Raw genomic sequence first — 20032 nt, 5'->3', positions numbered from 1 at the left:
ATATGTGATGATACACAGTACTAATTTCACGATACAATACCCTAAACAAAAAAAAAATTGAGCTAAAAATAAAAAAGAGAGCTATATACAACTACAAACTATATATATTGTGTCTGACTGTACACATTTAAAAAGGTTTGAATATTGTATTTTATTGAATAATGCATTTTTTAAATTATTAATCATTAATAAACATGCAATCTCAAATGTATCATTTGATGTCTGGGTTTATCATATTTGATGCTAAATTAAATCTGTCAAAACTTTCATTTTGTGTGAACTATACATGTCACAGTGTGTTTGCAGGCAAGACAATTAAAGCCAGGTGAATAGTTTTAAATGTAGATTAATCACAAGTAATCCAAAACAGGCAGACAGGCAATCGCACAACTAAACGTAAAGGTGATCGGACAAAGAGTGCAGGGGAAGGAACAACTTAGGCTTCGTCTACACTAATCCGTATAAATTTAAAAGCGGAGTTTTCGTCTAAAAACGCTCTGTGTCCACATTATCATTTTCAATCGTTTTCAAAAAAATGATCATCTACACTGAAACGTCTGAAAACGCTTACATCCCCGTACTGCGCAAGAGCAAATCCAAGACACTTCAACTTGCGTCATTTCCGCTACTCGTTTATTTACTCTTTCAGGGTATATGCAGGAATCCTGAAGTATTAACTTCAATACCTTTTTAAGACTTTTTAAAGACCTTCTCAAAATATTTTAAGACCTCATCGCACTTCAAGTTCTAATCGTCAACAAACTGGTAAATGGTAAATGGACTGCATTTATATAGCGCTTTCAACAGACCCTATGGCCATCCAAAGCGCTTAACATATTGCCTCACATTCACCCATTCATACACCGACGGCGGTGTCTGCCATGTAAGGCGCCATCCAGCTCGTCGGGAGCAGCTGGGGTTAGGTGTCTTGCTCATGGACACCTCGACACTTGGTCAGGTGGAACCGGGGATCGAACCACCAACCTTTCGGTTTGTAGACAACCTACATGAACCACTGAGCCACTGCCGCCCCATACCTTTAATAAACAGCTGTAGTCGAATGTAGACTTAAAATCTCTATCGTAGGCCAATTTTGTATCGTTTATATTGCATATCTGTTTCGCAACGTATGGAGGGCGACATTACCTAACTGCGCATTTCGCAAAATATGTGACGTCACCCGTAGACAGCGCGCACCAGGGATGGAAATTAACTTTTTTCAAAGTCTACCACTCAATGTTTTTACCAGCCACTTTTTTGTTTTTAACTGACAATGTGTAACTGCATGTGAAAATGAATACTACAAGCTCTACAATGGCTTCCAGTTTTATGGTTTTTAGTCCCAACAATGAAACTATTCGTTCTGGCATCTTTGAAGCGTGTTGCCAACATACCAAGCAGAACATTGTCAGTAGGGATGCACCGAAATCAAAATTCTTGGCCGAAACCAAAAAAGAAGAAACCAAAGCCGAAAACCAAAAAATCTAATTCAAACTAAAATGTTTAACTCGACCTCACTCATGTGTACATTAAATAATAATGTACATGCCTACTGGCCTGCAGAAAGGTACAGAAATTGAATAAAGTAATCAAATGTAAAATAACTGCATATTTAACTGTTTAAATGAAAGATTAATCCTTGTTAAACTTACAAAAGCTATTCAATCAAGAGCATTGTTTAATGTCAAACTAAATATAAGGACATCACTCAGGCAGCAGTAAAGGCTACTGCGCCTTTAAGACCTGATGCAGGGATATGCTCGTCTTTCTCGACTGTGCAAACTATACAGTTCACTTGTGTGCTTAGCTGAGCGCATCTCAGCGTCTGCTCTCTCTCCTCTCTACAGGACATTTACCTCAAACGCTGCAAAAGCAGAGCTGTTAAAATCATCAAAGTTTCCATCCACCCCAGTAACCATCTTTTCACTTTACTACCATCTGGTAAGCGCTTTCGTAGTCTGATGGCAAAAACTGAGAGACTCAGGAAGAGCTTCTTCCCCAAGGCCATCAGGCTCCTTAACTCAAAACCAGCCCCATAACATGTTTATGTCTCCACTTAGTCAGTAAGATCTCCATCTTTCACTACCTCACTTTCTGACAGTGTCACCTGTTTGCACTTGCACTTGTTCATGCCCGTGTATCTTAATATTGAAGAGTACAGTATAATGCACATATGCACATTGCCTCTTCTACATCCCTGGGTATCTTATTATTTAGGACTGTAGTTTACTCTCATGCTAATTATTTCCATTCTATATTTAATTCAACAATATACATCATTTTTATTTGATTCTTATAGTTTTATTGTTTAAATGTATTTTTTATTTATTTTATTTCTATATTTATGTATATTTTTAGCTGTGTTGTATTTAATTAAAATTTTTTATAATTGCACTGTCCATGGAACGGACCTGACTCACATTTCACTGCTGGTTATATAAGCCTATATAATTGTGTATGTGACAAATAAATACAACTTGAACTTAATGTCCCGCTGCCAATTTATATTGTATCCATGTAAAGAAATGGATTCAACCATAAATATAAACTAAAACTTTACTTTAAATGAAAATAATAATAATTGTAAGCTATTTCAATGAGAAAATACACATTAAATGAACAACAGCAATGCTAGACTTTCCTCAGTGTGGCTGAGCTCACTGTTGTGACATCATCAGTGAGCTCACTGTTGTGACATCATAGTGGAGATTCCGTTCAGCACGAAGCTGCAAATCTGACTTTCGTTCGCTGTCGGTGTTTGAGGAGCGAAGCAATCGAAAGACTTTCGACACTTTCTGCAGATATCCACGACAGATACTGAAGCCACTCGCAGCATTCAGTGTCTATAATGGCGCTGTTTTGCAGTGTATCTCGACTTTTTGAGCGTTTTGCTCACTTCTTGCTAAGAAGCGAGACACGAGCACAGCAGTCAGAACCTGAGGCAGAGAAACTTCCAGAGCAGTGTGAGGCCTTCGACTACACTGCCAATGACAAGAAGTGCAGGAAGAGACGCCGCAAGGTGCCTGAGAAGTACCCGCTTGGAGAGAGAGAGGAGGAAAGAGAGGGGAAGGTCAATAAGGGAGGCCATCATGAAGATGAGGCTGAAATAACACCCGAAAAGATAAAGAAGAGAGGACGTGCACAGCAGAAAAAACGAGAGATGCACAGTCTGGAAAAGTTGATGGAGGGAGGAAGTGAGCTTAGAGAAGAAGAAAAGAAAAGGAAGAAGAGAAAACGGAAGCAGCCAAAGGTCAAAGAACCAACGCCGCTTCTTGTGGAGGTCAAACCTCTGCCTTCTACCATCCGATGTTCCTTCCTAAAGCCAATAGAGGGAGAACTGCCAATGCTCCCAAGTGTCTCCGGACACCTCGCTCTACCAGCCGCTCACCTCAAACCCCTGCCGCCAGTGACAAAACCTGAGCGTCCTCAGAATCCAGATCCAGAACCTGATGAACGCTTTTCCATCTCTTCATCCCAAGTGCGTCGTCCCAAAAGACTTCCTCCGAGCCCCACTCCTGTACCCGATGAAGCTATTGCTCTGGGACGTCCTCCCAGCCGGAAGCCTCAGCCGTTCCCTTCTTCCCAGTTTGACCCCCCTCCAGAACTCATGCTGATCGACATAGAGGATGAGGAGAGCGAGTATGTGGAGTACACGGGGAAGACCTTCCGGGCCAGTGACTTACGCAAGTCTGAACGCCCCCAAACGCCGGAGGCCGAAATCAGGCAGAGTAGGATGCTTGCTTGGTTGGAGGTGGACGAGGACGAGGTGCAGGAGGAAGCATGGTCAATGGAAGTGGTCCGGGCATTCGAGGAAGAGGACTATGACCCCAGTGAAATGGGAGACTCCGAGGCGATAGAAGGCCCTTCGGATGATGACCCTCAGATCGCAGAGTTCATGAGGAAGCTCTTCTGCGAAGCCTCTTCTGACGGTCCCAAGAACGAGACCCAGAACAATATGAACCAGACAAATAGAGAAAGAAAAGTGCCATTTTCTCTGTTCACCTGGGCAGAGAAGAAGGCCCAGAAAAAGAAGGAGAAGAAAATAATCAAGGAGAAGGAGCGAAGAGGAAAAGAGTTGCTGCTTGATCGGTACATGAACGATCCAAAACTAAAGCACTTGTGGATCAACAAACACAACCGCAACTACAACTCCTCCTAAAGCAGTTCACCGTCCCTCACTCCCTCCTCACCTTTAACCGGTGTAAATAAAAAAGTCTGCATACTAAAAGTTAAAAGATTCATGACTCTTCCTGATTCAGGCCCTTCATAGATAAGACACATTTTTACTTTACTTAATTAATTTAATTTAGCGAAATTAGGTATGTTTTGTGTTCAATCAGCCTAATATATTTAAAACTGAAGTTTACTTAATTAATTTGCGTTAAAACTACATGAAATATTTGTGTTGACATAACTAACTGGATCTGTAGTTCCCAGCATGCTTTGCAAAGGACTGCGCTAGGAGAGAAAATGAATGGATTAAAGTGTTATTTCATGTGTTTTTCAGTAAAGGGAAAGATGGTATTAGTTTATGTTAGTGTTTAATGTTCAGCTATTTGATTATTTGTTCACATTGGCTACCAAAGGTAAAGTTGATCAGTTTCTTGAATGTTTGTTAAACTACCATAGACACATACAGTATATGCATATAAGAGACTTTGAATATAAAAGAATAAGTGATTTCTTCTTGTTTGTAGAGACTGAAATGGTTCTTCAACACAGGATCTTGTTGTTGCTCCTCATCTTTTCATGTCTGATTGGTATACACTTTCTATTCTATTCCACATTATGTGGTTGATTAAAAGTTTACAATTAATTCAAAGTGTTGAGGATTCTCAAATGTTTTGTCGACTTCTGCAATGCCTTTTTAATTTAAAAGTAATGTTTCTAATATTTTGTTTATCTGGTCTAACAGTGTTGACAGATTTATGTAACAGTCGATGTCTGGCAAATATAATAATTGCTAAGAAATTGAAGAGTGTACCACAGCGTGATGATAATTGTACTGTTACAGTAAACATCACTTCAATCCAGTATGAGACACTGTCTTTTGTAAGTATCAGGGTTTTTAACACTATCATTTCTGTCTTTTTTATGCTCGACACAAACTCCGCTGTTAACAATATCACTTTATGTCAATGGTCTACAGGTCCTTCTAAATTTTTTTATTTTAGATTCATTGCACACCAACTAAAATATTTCATGTCTTTTATTGTTTTAATACTGATGATTTTGGCATACAGCTCATGAAAACCCAAAATTCCTATCTCAAAACATTAGCATATTTCATCCGACCATTTTTTTTGTGTGCTGTGGATGTTATTGAGCTTGTAGAAGTTTAGCTCTTGTATTCTTCTGAACATCTCGCGCTGCCATTGCCCGATGTCATTTCTGATATAACTCCATAATCTGTCCATGTTTTAAATGCCTTTTCCCCGAATGAATGGCTACAATGACTGGCTGTTAAAATATAACTAGGCTAATATCATAAAATAACCCAGGCAGTCTCATCTACGAGATGTAGGCCTCCAGCTGGGCTCATAGCTTGCCAAATATTGTTACCAAGCGCTATAACAATATTTAACTACAGTCCCTGACAAAAGTCTTGTCGCTTATCTATTTTGTAGAAATACCTGATATTAACCTGACTTTTAATTAATTAATTGGTGTTAGAAATAGCTCATATGAAAAACTAAAACCCTCCCAAATGATGTTTAATGCACTAAAATAAATAATTTTCACCGAAGAAATATTTATCATTTAATCAAGACAGAAAGGTCAAATTTTGGCAAGACAAAAGTTTTGTCGCCTATACAGATATGTAACAAATTTACTGCAAATACAAAAATATGTCAGCAAATTAAGTTGTGGCACTGTGAGATCCAAATGTAATATCTCGTATGACTTCCATGAGCTTGAAGGACTGCATCCATGCGGTTTGGCAAGGATTCATACAATTTATTGATGAAGTCATCAGGAATAGCTAAGAAAGCAGTCTTGCATCCCAGAGTTCATCAATATTCTTTGGTTTCGTCTTCCATGCGTCCTCTTTCATCCTACCCCACATATGCTCAATGATGTTCATGTCTGGTGACTGGGCTGGCCAATCCTGGAGCATCTTGATCTTCTTCGCCTTGAGGAACTTTGATGTGGAGATGGGAGTATGCGATGGAGCACCGTCCTGCTGCAGAATTTGGCCTCTTTTATGGTTGGGAATATAAGAGGTAGCTAAGATTTCTTGGCATTTTAGACTATTGATGTTGCCTTCCATCCTGCAGATCTCGCACACCCCCATACTGGATGTAACCCCAGACCATGATTTTTCCGCCACCAAACTTCACTGTTTTCCGGGTGAATCTCGGATCCATTCTGGCTTCAGTAGGTCTCCTGCAATATTTGCGGCGACTGTGGTGTAATTCAACAGAAGATTCATCTGAAAATCCACCTTCTGCCACTTTTCCAGCGTCCATCCTTTTAGCAGGCTGTGGGCCTTGGCAAATGCCACACGGTTTTTCAATTGTATTTTGTTTAGTGCTGGCTTCCGGGCACTGATTCGACCATGGATGCCATTTCGAGGCAGAATCCTACAAACTGTTCTGGTTGACACAGGGACTTCAGGTGACCAGGTCTCGTGGAGCTCTGCTGCAGTGGAAAATGGGCTGGCCTTGGATTTTCGAGCCAACAAACGGTCCTCTCGAGCAGTTGTCTTGCGGGGTCTGTCTGACCTGGGCTTGTCAAAAACGTCTCCAGTCTCTTCAAATCTTTTTTTATCCTCTGTACTTGACGCTGAGACACATTGAAGGTGTCTGCCACATCAGCAGTGGATCTGGTCTTCAGCCTCTTGATAATCAAAACTTTAGTCTCAGGGTGAATCTTAGGCATGTTTGCAGAGGTCTAGTTGCAGTTGATGTGAAGGTCTAGCGTACTGGGGTTCTTTTATACACACTTGAGACCTAATTGACCCATTATTAGTCACAGGGGAAGCTCATATGACAAGGTGACAACACTTATGTCTTTGCAAAAATTGACTCAATGGGCTTTACCAAGCTGTGAATATTAGAATACTTTTTGAAAGTTTAATTTTTCACTGAAACATTATCACAAAAGCTGGTGGGATTAAAATGAGCCATTTCTTGCAAAAATATCTTGATTAGAAATATATTTCAGCGGCACTTTAGGTCAATTTGTACACAAGCGACAAGACTTTTGTCAGGGACTGTATGTATATATATTTTTCATGTGATTGGTTCAACCGCCACCCGCCCGAATTTAACTAAAAAATACTATTCCGTCACGTCATCGGCCCGATCCACGACTGTAACCGCCAACCGCGCATCTCTACGAGGCGGTTCAGCCGTGGCATGCAAGCCTGCAGTTATCCGGCCGGCCTGCTTGAGTCGGCCTGCTTTTCATGAGCTGTATGCCAAAATCATCAGTATTAAAACAATAAAAGACCTGAAATATTTTAGTTGGAGTGCAATGAATCTAAAATATATGAAAGTTTAATTTGTATCATTACATTATGGAAAATAATGAACTTCATCACAATATGCTTATTTTTTGCGAAGGACCTGTATTGTCACTTTCATAGTTATATCACTTTTCATAGTTTTATACTTTCATTTGAAAGCCACATTTCTAGCATCTGTAAAACGGCATTCTTCCATTTTAAACATATAACTAAATTACGGCACATGCTTTCAATGCAAAATGCTGAGCAGTTAGTACATGCGTTCATGAGCTCTGGAAAAAAATAGCGTATAATGGGGTTATAATGCGTGTTATTTTGGCAAGGTTGTCTGCAAAAATGTGGATTCCTGGATCTATATAATCACATAATTACGGTCGCTTCAACCCGTGGACATGGACATCAACCCGCAGAACAAAACGGAGACTAGGCAACACAGTGCAGTTGAGTTCTGTTGGCATTACACAACTAATGTTATGCGTCGCTTCGTTGGTCTGATTGGTTGTAGGCAGGGTGGGAAATTAGCACCCGCCACCAGCCAATGGCGTGTACTTTTTCAAATTGGCAGGTGACTTTGCCATGTATACCAGCCATAGTGGCGGGTGAATTGTAAAACATATTTTTACTGGTTAGTTACTACTTAAAACATGTATTGTAACGGATTGGACAGCTTTTGTCAAAGAATGATGTTACTATTAACAATAATGCACCTTTGTCGAGTAACTAATTTCATGATTCTGACAGTTTCTGCCATTGAAATGACTGGGGAAAAGTGCCCCAAACAACCCGAATTCACCCCATACTATGCTAATGCACTTTCTACAGGGTATATACAGCAATCCTTAAGTTAAATTTACTACTTTTTAATACCTTTTTTACTACCTTCAGAATATTTTTTCAGCGACCTTTCTATTATTTACACAGATTTTGACATATATAACATACAAAAAAGAATAGATATAGAATCGACACCAGGAGGAAATCTGTTATTAGTTATCATTCAGACACAGTAAAGTAGATCTCAACATTCACAAAGGTTGGTTAAGGAGAAGCATTACTGCATACACATTTGATTTCAATTAATAATTGGTAATTCCGCAATTAAATTATTTAGTGTTTTTTTTCCAACAACAAAACCTAAGCCAAATATTACATTTCTATAACTGTGATAAGTTGTTGAATTTAACAAAATACTAAAAAATAGTGCTGTCAATCGATTAAAAACTTTAACTAGATTAATCACACATTTTTTTCTGTGATTAATCGCAATAAAAAATAAATGTTTTTGTACATTTTTATTATATTTTTAATATAATAATTTCACAGTTAATCAAATTAATGTAGAAACAACATAAAGACAGTATATTTTAAATACTTGTTTAAATGGCATCTTTTTATGAATGAAGGCCAGTTTTACTGATATTAATACTGCTATTTATTATTAGGCTTCAAAAATATAACAGTTTTTAATTTAAGTAAACTTAAAACAATGCTAACATAAACCCATAATAAATGTAATGTTTACTCCTGCCTTCCTGTCTTAACAGTTGGGAAATATACAGAAATTTAATAAAGTTATCAAAGTTATATGCAGTCTCTGCACTGCATAAACTATAAATTAAATAGTTAATCCTTATTAAAGCTACAAAAGTTATTTAGTCAAGAGCAGCTAGTCATTTTCTCTGTTCCCTTTGTTCTTTAACTTTACTGACAGGAAGCTTTATTGGCTGCTGTCCCTTTAAGAACAGACAGACACGCGGATCTCACAGTCTATGGATCGCGCCTCATTCTCTCACAACTCTTTTTGGTCATTTTAGACTTTATATAAATCATTTAAGATTGCTCTTATGAGGATAGTCGTTGAAGATATGCCTTGAAGCAAGTCTAAAATAAAACGTAAGCCAGCCACTTCTGTTGAGCGCGCAGTGTTCTGAGATGATGCCGAACGACCGCTGAATATGACGTCAGCATCAAATATACGTTGAGACGGAGACGAAAGATCTTTGATTATGTGCCCAGATATGCTAACGTCCACATTTAAACGAACTAACGCAAACACAGATAGAATTTCAATAGAATAGGACACCTGATAGTCTGAAAAAAATAATACCTAATTTGGAAAAAAATAACACTCTGAGACCACATTTAACACTTTTAATGGCCTTAAATTTGACAATTTTGATTTATCACTTTTTAATACTTTTTAAAACCCTGCGCACACCCTGTTCTATTATAAATTTGAATTCTGGAAAAAGTGGCTGGTAAAATTGGGCATCCACCAGCCACTGTGGCTAGTGGGCAAAAAAGTGAATATCCCACCCTGGTTGTAGGTATATCCAATTGATGTCTTTCCTGGTTCAGTTGAAACGCCCCATAATTACAGTCCAATAGAGCAGTATCAGACTCATATTCTGACTAGAATTGAGTATGACCATGTCAGGCTATAAAAATAAAAAAAACATAAATACTGTTCGGTTTCTTGCAGAAACAGATCGTTTTGTGTCTTAAGACATCAATGTGTTGCCACGAGCCGCAGGTATGTGTTTTTTACTCTCATAGTGACTGTCATAGAAATACACCCCATTGTTGCATTACACGAGCAACGGCTGGAGTTAAAAAATTATTTGTGTCCTAATGAAGAAACAAACTCACCTACATGTTGGATGCACTGGGGGTAAGCAGATAAACATAACATTTTCATTTTTGGGTGAACCATCCCTTTAATCGTCTGATCGTAGATATTTTAAATAACTGCGATAATTGTGCATTCTGTTTTATTTAAAATCACATCTTGCCATCTAAAAAGAAAATTAAGCATTTAAAAAAATGCCATAAAACACGCAAATAGGTGTTTTCTATCATCTATACATCATTTCTCAGATTGCATTATATTACACTACATACATTTTACAGCATTTAAGCAAATATTAGCTGAGACTACTTTTATTAACTTAATAACTAAGGATTAATACCAGCAAAGGCATTTGTAATGGTATTTCCAATATATTTATTAAATGCTTTTATCTGAAGTGACCTACAAATTAATTTCTGTATTGATAATATATGCTCAGTGGTAAAGGTTCAACTATTTCATTATAACCGGTTTACATTAATACTGTAATATGCATTACCTTTCAGTCCTGTGCTGGATTTAGCAGTGCTCTCTCTGCTAAAGAACAAACTTCCCGGCTGGATATTTGAACCAGAAGAAGGGGATTCGTCTTTAACACGAAACTGACCCAGTTTAGTTAGTTTCTGTCAGGAAGAGAGTCAACACAGATCTTAAGAGCTCACGTGTCAAACAGCAGGACATTGAACACAATCTGTGGAGGAACAGCACTCACCGGTGGAGTCGTGATGGGAACTTCATTACCGTCTGGAGGAGAATGCAGCTTTATAAAGGTGATTCCATAAGCTATTGACTGCACACAAACAGATAATAAAGGCTTGCATTTCACACTCTTACTGTCGTGTCGGATGCATATGGGTTTGAATTCACATGAGAGAACATAATGACTGTTCACCTTGCTGTAAGGCTGACTGCACACAATCTTCACGCAGTCCCACTTCTCCTGCGCTGTGGCCTTCACCAGCTGCGTGGGTCCGAAGAAGCGCACCCGGTTTGTGTTTGTGCCGTTGCGGCTCTCTGTGGGTGACATGAAGGACGACGTGACCAACAGAACCTACAACAGATCACAAGACACACATATTAACACCAACAGCTTTAAAAAAAATGACACATTATTCAGAATCCATTTTATACCTCAAGTGTGCCCCAACATACAAGATACAGAATGTAATTAAAAATACATAGGTAAATAAAATAGATATACAAATATAGTTTACTATTAAAGTTAACTCAAATATGTTACTTGATCTGAACAAACATGTTTTACTTGATCTAAAATAAAAAAACTTATTTTAGCCGGGCTTCTCCTCGCCTTTGGAACTCTCTCCAAGGCGGCATCGTTAACTCAATCGTTATCTCAATTTAAAATCAACTTAAAACCCATCTATTCAGACTAGCTTTCCCTTCCTGATTACTGCGAGTGCGTGGACTCAAATCTAGAACTTGTTTTTCCCCTTAGTAATGTTTGTAAATGTTGTTTTTCTTTTTTATTGGTATTGCTATTTACTGTTATTTACTTATTTTATTGTTTATTGTTGCCACCTTTTGATGTATGCGACCTTGAGTGATCTTTTTTTTTTCAAATAAAACTGTCTGCTATTTGAATAAATGTAATGTAAATTACAAATGCCTGCTATATTTTAGGGGTGTAACAATATATCCCCACATTATTTGGCAAAACAAAAATGCAACAATATCATGTATAATTCACCAAAAACGTACGTTTATAAAGATTTAATTTAGCATTTAAATATGGTAGTGGTGAATCAATAATAGGACAAACTTATAAGTTTGGAACACACACCGGTACATACATACACACACACACACACACACACACACACACACACACACACACACACACACACACACACACACATATTAGTATCATTGAGTTTTATATATATATATGTAGCGACTCAGGCGAATCAAACACACAATCGCCAGTTACATTTAACAAATAGGTTTTGAAAGTTGTGCTGATGGCAGACCTTCCCCCAACACAACAGAGGGAGATTCTTCAGTCACCCTGGAAACCATCTGATAAGGTGTTTTATGGCCCCCAAGAGAATTCGGCCACATGAAGTCTTATACACAAAGAGTTTAAGACACAGAGCTTTTGCCTCAAATTATAGACAAACCATCTATAAATGAACATGCACCCCAGGACATTATATGTAAACACATAACTGTCTTGTAAAATGTTTATTCTGTATGGTATTTTGCATCTTTTTGTCTTTGTCTTAACAAAGTACTAGTTCAGATAACCTCATATATGTCATGTCTCCTATCAAATTAATGCTCACTTCACGACTTACACTTCCATGTATATCACTTATTCAGAAAAGGCAGTGTGTGTTTGTTGCATTAATTATAGTATGAAGACTCAGAGACTCACTGAGTCGAACTTTCAAACAAAGGACAATAAAATCTGCTGAGGAATTTCCCGCCGGGAAATCCCAACACTCTCATTGGTTAAGTCTAACCCCAGAGGGTGGGACTACTCCCAGACCTTAAAAGAGGTGCTCGGATGCCCTCCCTCCCTCTCTCTTCTCTCTCTGGCAGAACCAACACGTCATCGTGGCTGGCCCTTGAGCCAGGCCACCAATGCAGGCCCTCCAAGCAGGCCCCAACTCTTCTCACCTCCTCTTCTCTTACTCCGCTCTCTTCACTTCTTCAACTCTCTCCTGTGGGAGCCAACACCCACGGGGGGGGGGGGGGGGGGGGGGGGGGCTGGCACTTAAGCCATGCCACCGATGCAGGCCCACCAAGCAGGCCTCAGCCCTTCCAAAAATCTTCTCTTCTACAATCCGATCTTCAAGAACACGAAGCATCGCTAAAGCAAACAGCCGCTTCCCTCCCAACCTCGGAAAGGACCGCCGAACACGCAGGAACATACGCACACAAGCGAGAAGCCAAAACGAAACCAAAAAGAATGCAAGTATTCTTATTCTTACTGCTGTAAAGAGGGTGTGTTATTCTCCCGTTGGGATAAATTAACTCCGTGAAGGTCGTATTTGGTGAATTGAAGGAAAGTTGTTTCTTACCCTCCCCCACTCTCTTTGTCTCTCTCTCTCTCCCTCTCTTTGTCTCTCTCTCTCTCTTTTATCTCTCTCTAACTTCAGTCTATTCATTATTCTCTTTTATGTATTCTTTCGTTAATATCTATACTTCTACTCTCTTGATGCATATTTAGTATGTACTTTCTGTGTGAATTGTAGTGTTATTTTTAGTCTGTGTTTATTAAACCTCCGAAAGACATTTAATGAGTTGAATCTGTTATTCTGCCACATACACAAAGTCAATGAAACTTGCGATCTAAACGTTACCTAACTGCTTATGCTACTATGTTAGTAAAGTAAACTGTATGACCATTTGAAATATTGAACTTATCCTGATCAGTAAAGTTAATGTTTCTTATGCGCTCGTAAAGCAGTAATCCATTATTGAGAATTGATTTGAAAAGTCTATAACTAATTTGCAGGACAAACTTAGTAGGATAATTTCAAGCAATTTCATAAAGGGTTACTTGTATTTAATTAAACAATTTTCCCTATCGGAAAATTTTAATACGTAATGAACAACTGGCAAATCATATTCATAAATTCATGAATATTGAATATTAAATCCCTTTTGAGTTAATTATTCCCCGAGACATTAAACTCATGAGTCGTTGTTGTTACATATATATATATATATATATATATATACTCAATGATACTAAAATAACTCGGACCATTACCAGATTATATAGATGTATTGTCTATGCAGGTATTATGTTGAATATGTTGGTAATCATTTTAATATTATAAATAAAAAAAAGACAGGCACATACGCAATGCGACGACAGGCGTGACGCAATTGTTTTGCTAGTTTATGGCTGATCAGGCAGTTATTCTTTTATTTTATTGTGTTCAGGCCCATTGTTGGCGTGTTGCTATTTTGAGGAACTGAAATCGACTGCGCCATTGACCAACAAAAACCTGGTCTAAAGTCAATAGTTCAGTATTTTTTGTGTTATTTAAAGAGTGTGTTAGTAATATGTGCCTATAGGCAGGTGCACAACACATACACTTTGCTTATTACACAAACAGTGATAGTGATGCACAGCAGCACACACACATTTTTAAATATATATACTTTTTAAAAATCCTCTCTGGAGAACCGTTCAGTTTTTACGCACACAAATCCCACCATGTAAATAGCGAATCCACCATGGTGCAAGCACAACTGGCTTTTAAAGGGAATGGGAGATGACACTGATCGCTGATCATTGTTTATGTTGTTAAACTAGCAAAAGTGGATTCAGAGCCCTAAAATAGTTTGACTAAAACTGCTTGATGCTGCTAAAGCCTGTAAATTTAAGACGCACCTCAAAGTCTTGATCTTTGACTGATGTGGAGTGTCCAACGAGGACCTCAATGAAAGCAGAGCCTTCATTTCCAATGTCTATGCTGTGGATTTGCTCTTCCTTTTCCAACTGGAGAAACAACAGATATAAACATATAATTTAAAGGAATTATTAACACAGTAATTAGAAGAAGTGCAATGTTGTTCAGCTATGAGCTTGGAAAATGTATTTATACTTTAAATATATTTTTATATATTTATTTAATATTCTTTTTTGTTTGTTAATTTAAAATAATAATAATAAACAGAAATAAAAGTCATACCTGAAGAATGACTGAAACTTGCTTCTCTCCAGGTCTTGCAGCTTTCCATTTTCTGTATGTGTCAGAGCTCAAGAGGTTGTCCGCTTTGTGAGTCTGTGCAGAAGGATGGAACAACACTTTTATTTGGCCATCAAGATTCATATTATTAGACTAGCTTTATTCTCTCTCATCTTGTTAGGGTGTTTAGACAGATGTTTTAATATCATCTCTCATATTTAAACTTCAGTATTAAATACAGAGTTAGAGTTTGTTTCATTAGTCAGTTTCAATAGATCTTCTCTGTCCTCCTCACATACAGTCTTTTCTTATTTGAATCATATTGTATGTTAAGTGTAAAGTGGCCTTGAGCTTTCGAAAAGCCATTCAATCTTTATTAAATATAACAGTCTACTTACATTGTCCTCACTGCTGCAAGACACGACATGCTTAAGTTTGATTTCAGGCATGTTCATCAAATTAAACACTCGTCTCTGGTCTCATAAAACCTGAAAACACTGCAACAGAGTTTCATTATTAGTGAAAATTAAAAGTGTAAATGAAAGCTTAAAGGGATAGTTCACCCAAAAATGATCCCATGATTTACTCACCCTCTAGCCATCCTAGGTGTATATGACATTCTTCTTTCAGACGAATATAATCGGAGTGAGTGTGCGTGTGACAGTTAGCGGAAGTTTACAGTTTGTAAAGTTTCAGATATGAATATTTTTCTAACACAAAGGCATCGCTTCGCTTCAGAAGGCCTTTACTGATCCTCGGAGCCATGGGGAGTACTTTTATGATGGACTTCAAAACAGGAACAACCATTGACTGCCATTATAAAGCTTGGAAGAGCCAGGACATTTTAATAAAACTCTAATTGTATTTGCCTGAAAGAAGAATGTCATACACCTAGAAAAAATTGAGGGTGAGTAAATCATGAGGTAATTTTCTTTTTTTTCATTCAAATATCCCTTTTAAGATACATAACACTATGCATAAACTTCTGAGCAATGCATTACCGTGACAGCTTTCCAGTTATTTGAGTTAAATAATGCTGACTGATTCACTAATGAAGCACTCGATCTGTGAGTCGACCCAATAGAATGATTCGATCACAAATCAGACATCGAAACATGGCTTGCAAAGCAGGTTTTAATCTAAATAACAGTAATATATAATTATTGTGGAAACTAGGGGCAGATATTAACTAATATGCACATAATAAGAATGCAAGAAATGTTACAATAACGACATTTAAAATATGGACATTTCTACCCACGTTTTTGCTGTAATCTAATCTAGATAATACTTCATTATATTCTACTCAAATATATGACATAAAGGCATTAGGCAAAAACATATGCATTTGTGTCATATTGCTTTGGCCTCACAAAAACACAAAATTATGTAAGATGTCAACTCAATCATTATCTAAAAGATTATATAACAGTTAGCATCCTGAAACATGAATGTTTTGTTTACACTGAGCATCTGTTAGACTAACTTAGCTGGCATTCATAGTAATATGAGATTGAGTGCACCACCAACAACTTGGACCAAATGACTGTCTACAATGTCTCTGGTGTAACTTAGTTGGGGTAATATTCGACAATTAAACCGACTAACGTTAGTTAAGTTAACTAGCATGCTTCACTCACAATCACAGTGCCCTGTTAACGAACAATAGAGCTGCATTATAAAGGTCATTAACGCGACAGAGACAGGGCTGAAATGTTCAGACACGCGATTGAATTAAATCAAGAACACTGTACCGAAGTCCGAAGTCCGCGGACCTCAAAATTGTAGTTTGTGTGAACACTTTCACGAACACTCACGCATACAAACTCCCTCTCAATCCACAACACGTTACATCACTTCCGCCGACAGGCGTATCAGAGTGACGGTTCACCGGAAATCAAAGCAATAAAATAAAATAAAGGTCCGTTCTATTTGCAAAACTTTCAGAAGAAAGAAAAATAATGAAGTTATCAAAAGTCTACTACAAATGTACATATGCATTATGCTAATTTACAAACGGAGAGCTGTCAAAGAATAGCAAGGAATATCATTACTTTTCCAAAAATAAGAGTTTAGTGTTGGATACAATATTATTTGCATTATAAGCATGTCTCTAGATGTCCCTCAGTCTTTTCCCTTTCTTACTGCTATGAGCACTGCACAAAATAAAAAACTGAAAAGCTGATAAACAGACTTCCACGTAGTTAGGTTGGTGACGTGGCATGGCATTTTCACTGTCACACAAGATAAAATTAATATAATTAGTATTTTCATCATTCAAAATCCAGTAAAACACATTAGAAAGTTTTTTTTAGCCAAATCTCAAAATTGTCCTATATAGTGTGACTGTCTCAAATATCGATAAATAAATTAGGCTACAACTTTTATAAATTAGACAGAAAAGCATACAAATGATAATAAATACACACCAGACATAATTTTACATGTCTATTTTAGTAAATAGCACACAAAAATATCCATCCATATATTTCTAAAAGCATAGAAACTTTTGTCACTGAAAAACATGTTCTGGTGTGACACCATATCCTGATTTTATATTGGGCAATTCCACTGACAAGTTTAATTAGTTTAAGGACCCCATTCAGATGTGACACATGCACATGGTAAGATTTTGTCTCAGAATCGTTCAAATATAATTTTTTTGGAATGTGTCAAGTTGTCCTTTGGTGCGACACCCCTATTATCCTAATTCTTTCTATGTCATACCATCGGGCAAATTTTACTACAAAATAAGAATTTTTTACTGCTTATTTATCAACCACCCAGTTGTTGTTGTTTTTTGTAAAATAAATGTTGTATTTTCCAGATTCAATGTTTTCTTTAAAATGTCCTCTGAAAAGCAACTTATCAGGCAAACATTGTTTCCCTTTTTCTCGGTCGCATGCCAAGATTAATCTTAGTGTTCAACAAATTTAATCTTTTGCACATTTTCGTTCCAATCTCAGCCTTAGGCATGTTATTGTTTCCTATTAAACTCTATACTTGTATAGTTCTATTGTCCTCAGGACTGACCTAAAATACATTTTCAGTTCATGGTTCCTTTAGCATAATATCAATATATTGTCCTTGGAATGTACAGATTCCTCTTTTGATAAGGCCTTTTCAATTTTGCAAAAAATCGTCTTTTTGTATAAATTCATGAATGTGACTTTTCATAGCTTGGTGTTCATTAAATAACCTGAAATGACTGTAGATGGAATTGCAAATCACTGATAAGCTGTTCAACTGATTGCCACTTTTTATCTATTCAATTATGATTTTATCATCTTCTACAGTAATGTCTTATTCATTTCAGTAATGCCAGAGTATTTCAGTAATGCTGGTCATATAATAAGAATGTCATCAAAAAGTTGATTTATTTCACTAATTCCATTCAAAAAGTGAAACGTGTGCACTATATTCATTCATTACACTCAGACCGATATTTCAAATGTTTATTTATTTTAATTTGGATGATTATAACTGACAACTAAGGAAAATCCCAAATTCATTATCTCAGAAAATTAGAAAATTGTGAAAAGTTTCTAGCCTAGAAATCTAGACGCACCCTAGCGGCAGGAAATCTAATCTGCCCGCGAGTGTCGTCTAGCAACTCTCAATACCCTTCTGAGCTGTTTTCCCCTAACTCTTGCCGGGCCAATCACATCGTGTATAGAGTCGGTGGGCGGGGCCATAATGACGACGGCCGAGTTGCATTTGCGTGCTTCTAGTAAACACAGAAACTGGCGAACGGCGGCGGTCTTTCGAATCAGCTTTGACCGCGACTCTGGAAGACTTGGAGTTAAGCTTTTCTCTGAGAAAAGAACAAAGAACGGCACTGAAGTCATTCTTAAAAAGGGAAGATGTGTTCGGAGTTTTGCCGACCGGATACGGCGAATGTTTAATCTATCAGCGAGCTCTGTTTCACCTTCGTTGCTCTGGTTGGTTGTAGCGCTATCCTATCGTGTGCAGAGGGAGTTTGAAAGACAACCGTTTATCCCGCCCCTCAGATTGAGCTGTCAATGGTGAGTTTCCAGACCAAACATCTTGATGTGGGTCTGGCTTGTCAGGCTAAAAAGTTTCAATATTGAAGACACCTTTAAATGGTCTCCCAATCTAGTTCTGTAGGCTACACAATCATGGGGAAGACTGCTGACTTGAAAGTTTTCCATAAGAAAACCATTGATACCTTGCAAAAGGAGGGCAAGAAACAAAATGTCATTGCAAACGAGGCTGACTGTTCACAAAGCTCTGTGTCCAAGCACAATAATAGAGAGGCGAAGAGAAGGAGAAGATGTGGTAGAAAAAAAAGTACAAGCAATAGGAATAACCGCACCCTGGAGAGGATTATGAAACAAAACCCATTTAAAAATGTGGGAGAGATTCACAAACAGTGTACTGCAGCTGAAGTCAGCGCTTCAATAACCACTACGCACAAATGTATGCAAGACATTTACAGCGGTTGCATTCCTTGTATCAAGCCACTCTTAACAACAGACAGTGTCAGAAGTGTCTCGCCTAGGCTTAAGACAAAAAGGACTGCTGAGTGGTCCAAAGTTATGTCCTCTGATGAAAGTAAATTTTGCATTTCCTTTGGAAATCAGGGTACCAGAGTCTGGAGGAAGAGAGGCGAGGCACACAATCCACGTTGCTTGAGGTCCAGTGTAAAGTTTCCACAGTCAGCGATGGTTTGGGGTGGCATGTCATCTGCTGGTGTTGGGCCACTGTGTTTTTTGAGGTCAAAGGTCAACGCAGACGTATACCAGGAAGTTTTGGAGCACTTCATGCTTCTGCTGCTGACCAACTTTATGGAGATGCAGATTTAATTTTCCAAAAGGACTTGGCACCTGCACACAGTGCCAAAGCAACCAGTACCTGGTTTAAGGACAAGGTATCCCTGTTCTTAATTGGCCAGCAAACTCGCCCGACCGTAATCCCATAGAAAATCTATGAGGTATTGTGAAGAGGAAGATGCAATATGCCAGAACCAACAATGCAGAAGAGCTGAAGGCCACTATCAGAGTAACCTGGGCTCTCATAACACCTGAGCCGAGCCACAGACTGATCGACTCCATGGCACGCCGCATTGCTGCAGTAATTCAGGCAAAATGAGTTTTGTGAAATAAATTCACTTTTTGATGATATTCTAATTATATGATCAGCACCTGTATATGCATAATACATAATTTTTTTTTTTTAAATTCCCTTTTTGCAAACAGCCTAACAAACAATATTCACTCGCATGCATTTTTTCATATTCTTCAC

General features: G+C 37.9%; 1 protein-coding gene across 2 annotated transcripts in view; it reads right to left on the bottom strand.

Moving 5' to 3' along the window:
• The window catches only part of xrcc1 (X-ray repair complementing defective repair in Chinese hamster cells 1), a 39192-nt gene extending 22534 nt beyond the window's left edge, over positions 1–16658 (bottom strand). The window contains exons 1-7 of one of the 2 annotated variants that reach the window (XM_067447906.1): positions 16522–16658; positions 15166–15264; positions 14771–14863; positions 14470–14577; positions 10993–11151; positions 10813–10890; positions 10600–10723 (exon numbers count right to left, since the gene is read on the bottom strand). In XM_067447906.1, the coding sequence (XP_067304007.1) occupies positions 10600–10723; positions 10813–10890; positions 10993–11151; positions 14470–14577; positions 14771–14863; positions 15166–15222 (619 nt within the window). In that variant the 5' untranslated portion in view covers positions 15223–15264; positions 16522–16658. Of the gene's footprint in view, positions 1–10599; positions 10724–10812; positions 10891–10992; positions 11152–14469; positions 14578–14770; positions 14864–15165; positions 15265–15357; positions 15622–16521 lie in introns of those variants that run through there. The other variant, XM_067447907.1, reaches the window with a different exon arrangement.
• Positions 16659–20032: the final 3374 nt, after the last annotated feature.

This window comes from Pseudorasbora parva, chromosome 7 (assembly GCF_024679245.1).
Source record: "Pseudorasbora parva isolate DD20220531a chromosome 7, ASM2467924v1, whole genome shotgun sequence".
In the NCBI taxonomy this organism is placed as follows: Eukaryota; Metazoa; Chordata; class Actinopteri; order Cypriniformes; family Gobionidae; genus Pseudorasbora; species Pseudorasbora parva.
This window is presented reverse-complemented; position numbering and strand designations above follow the sequence as displayed.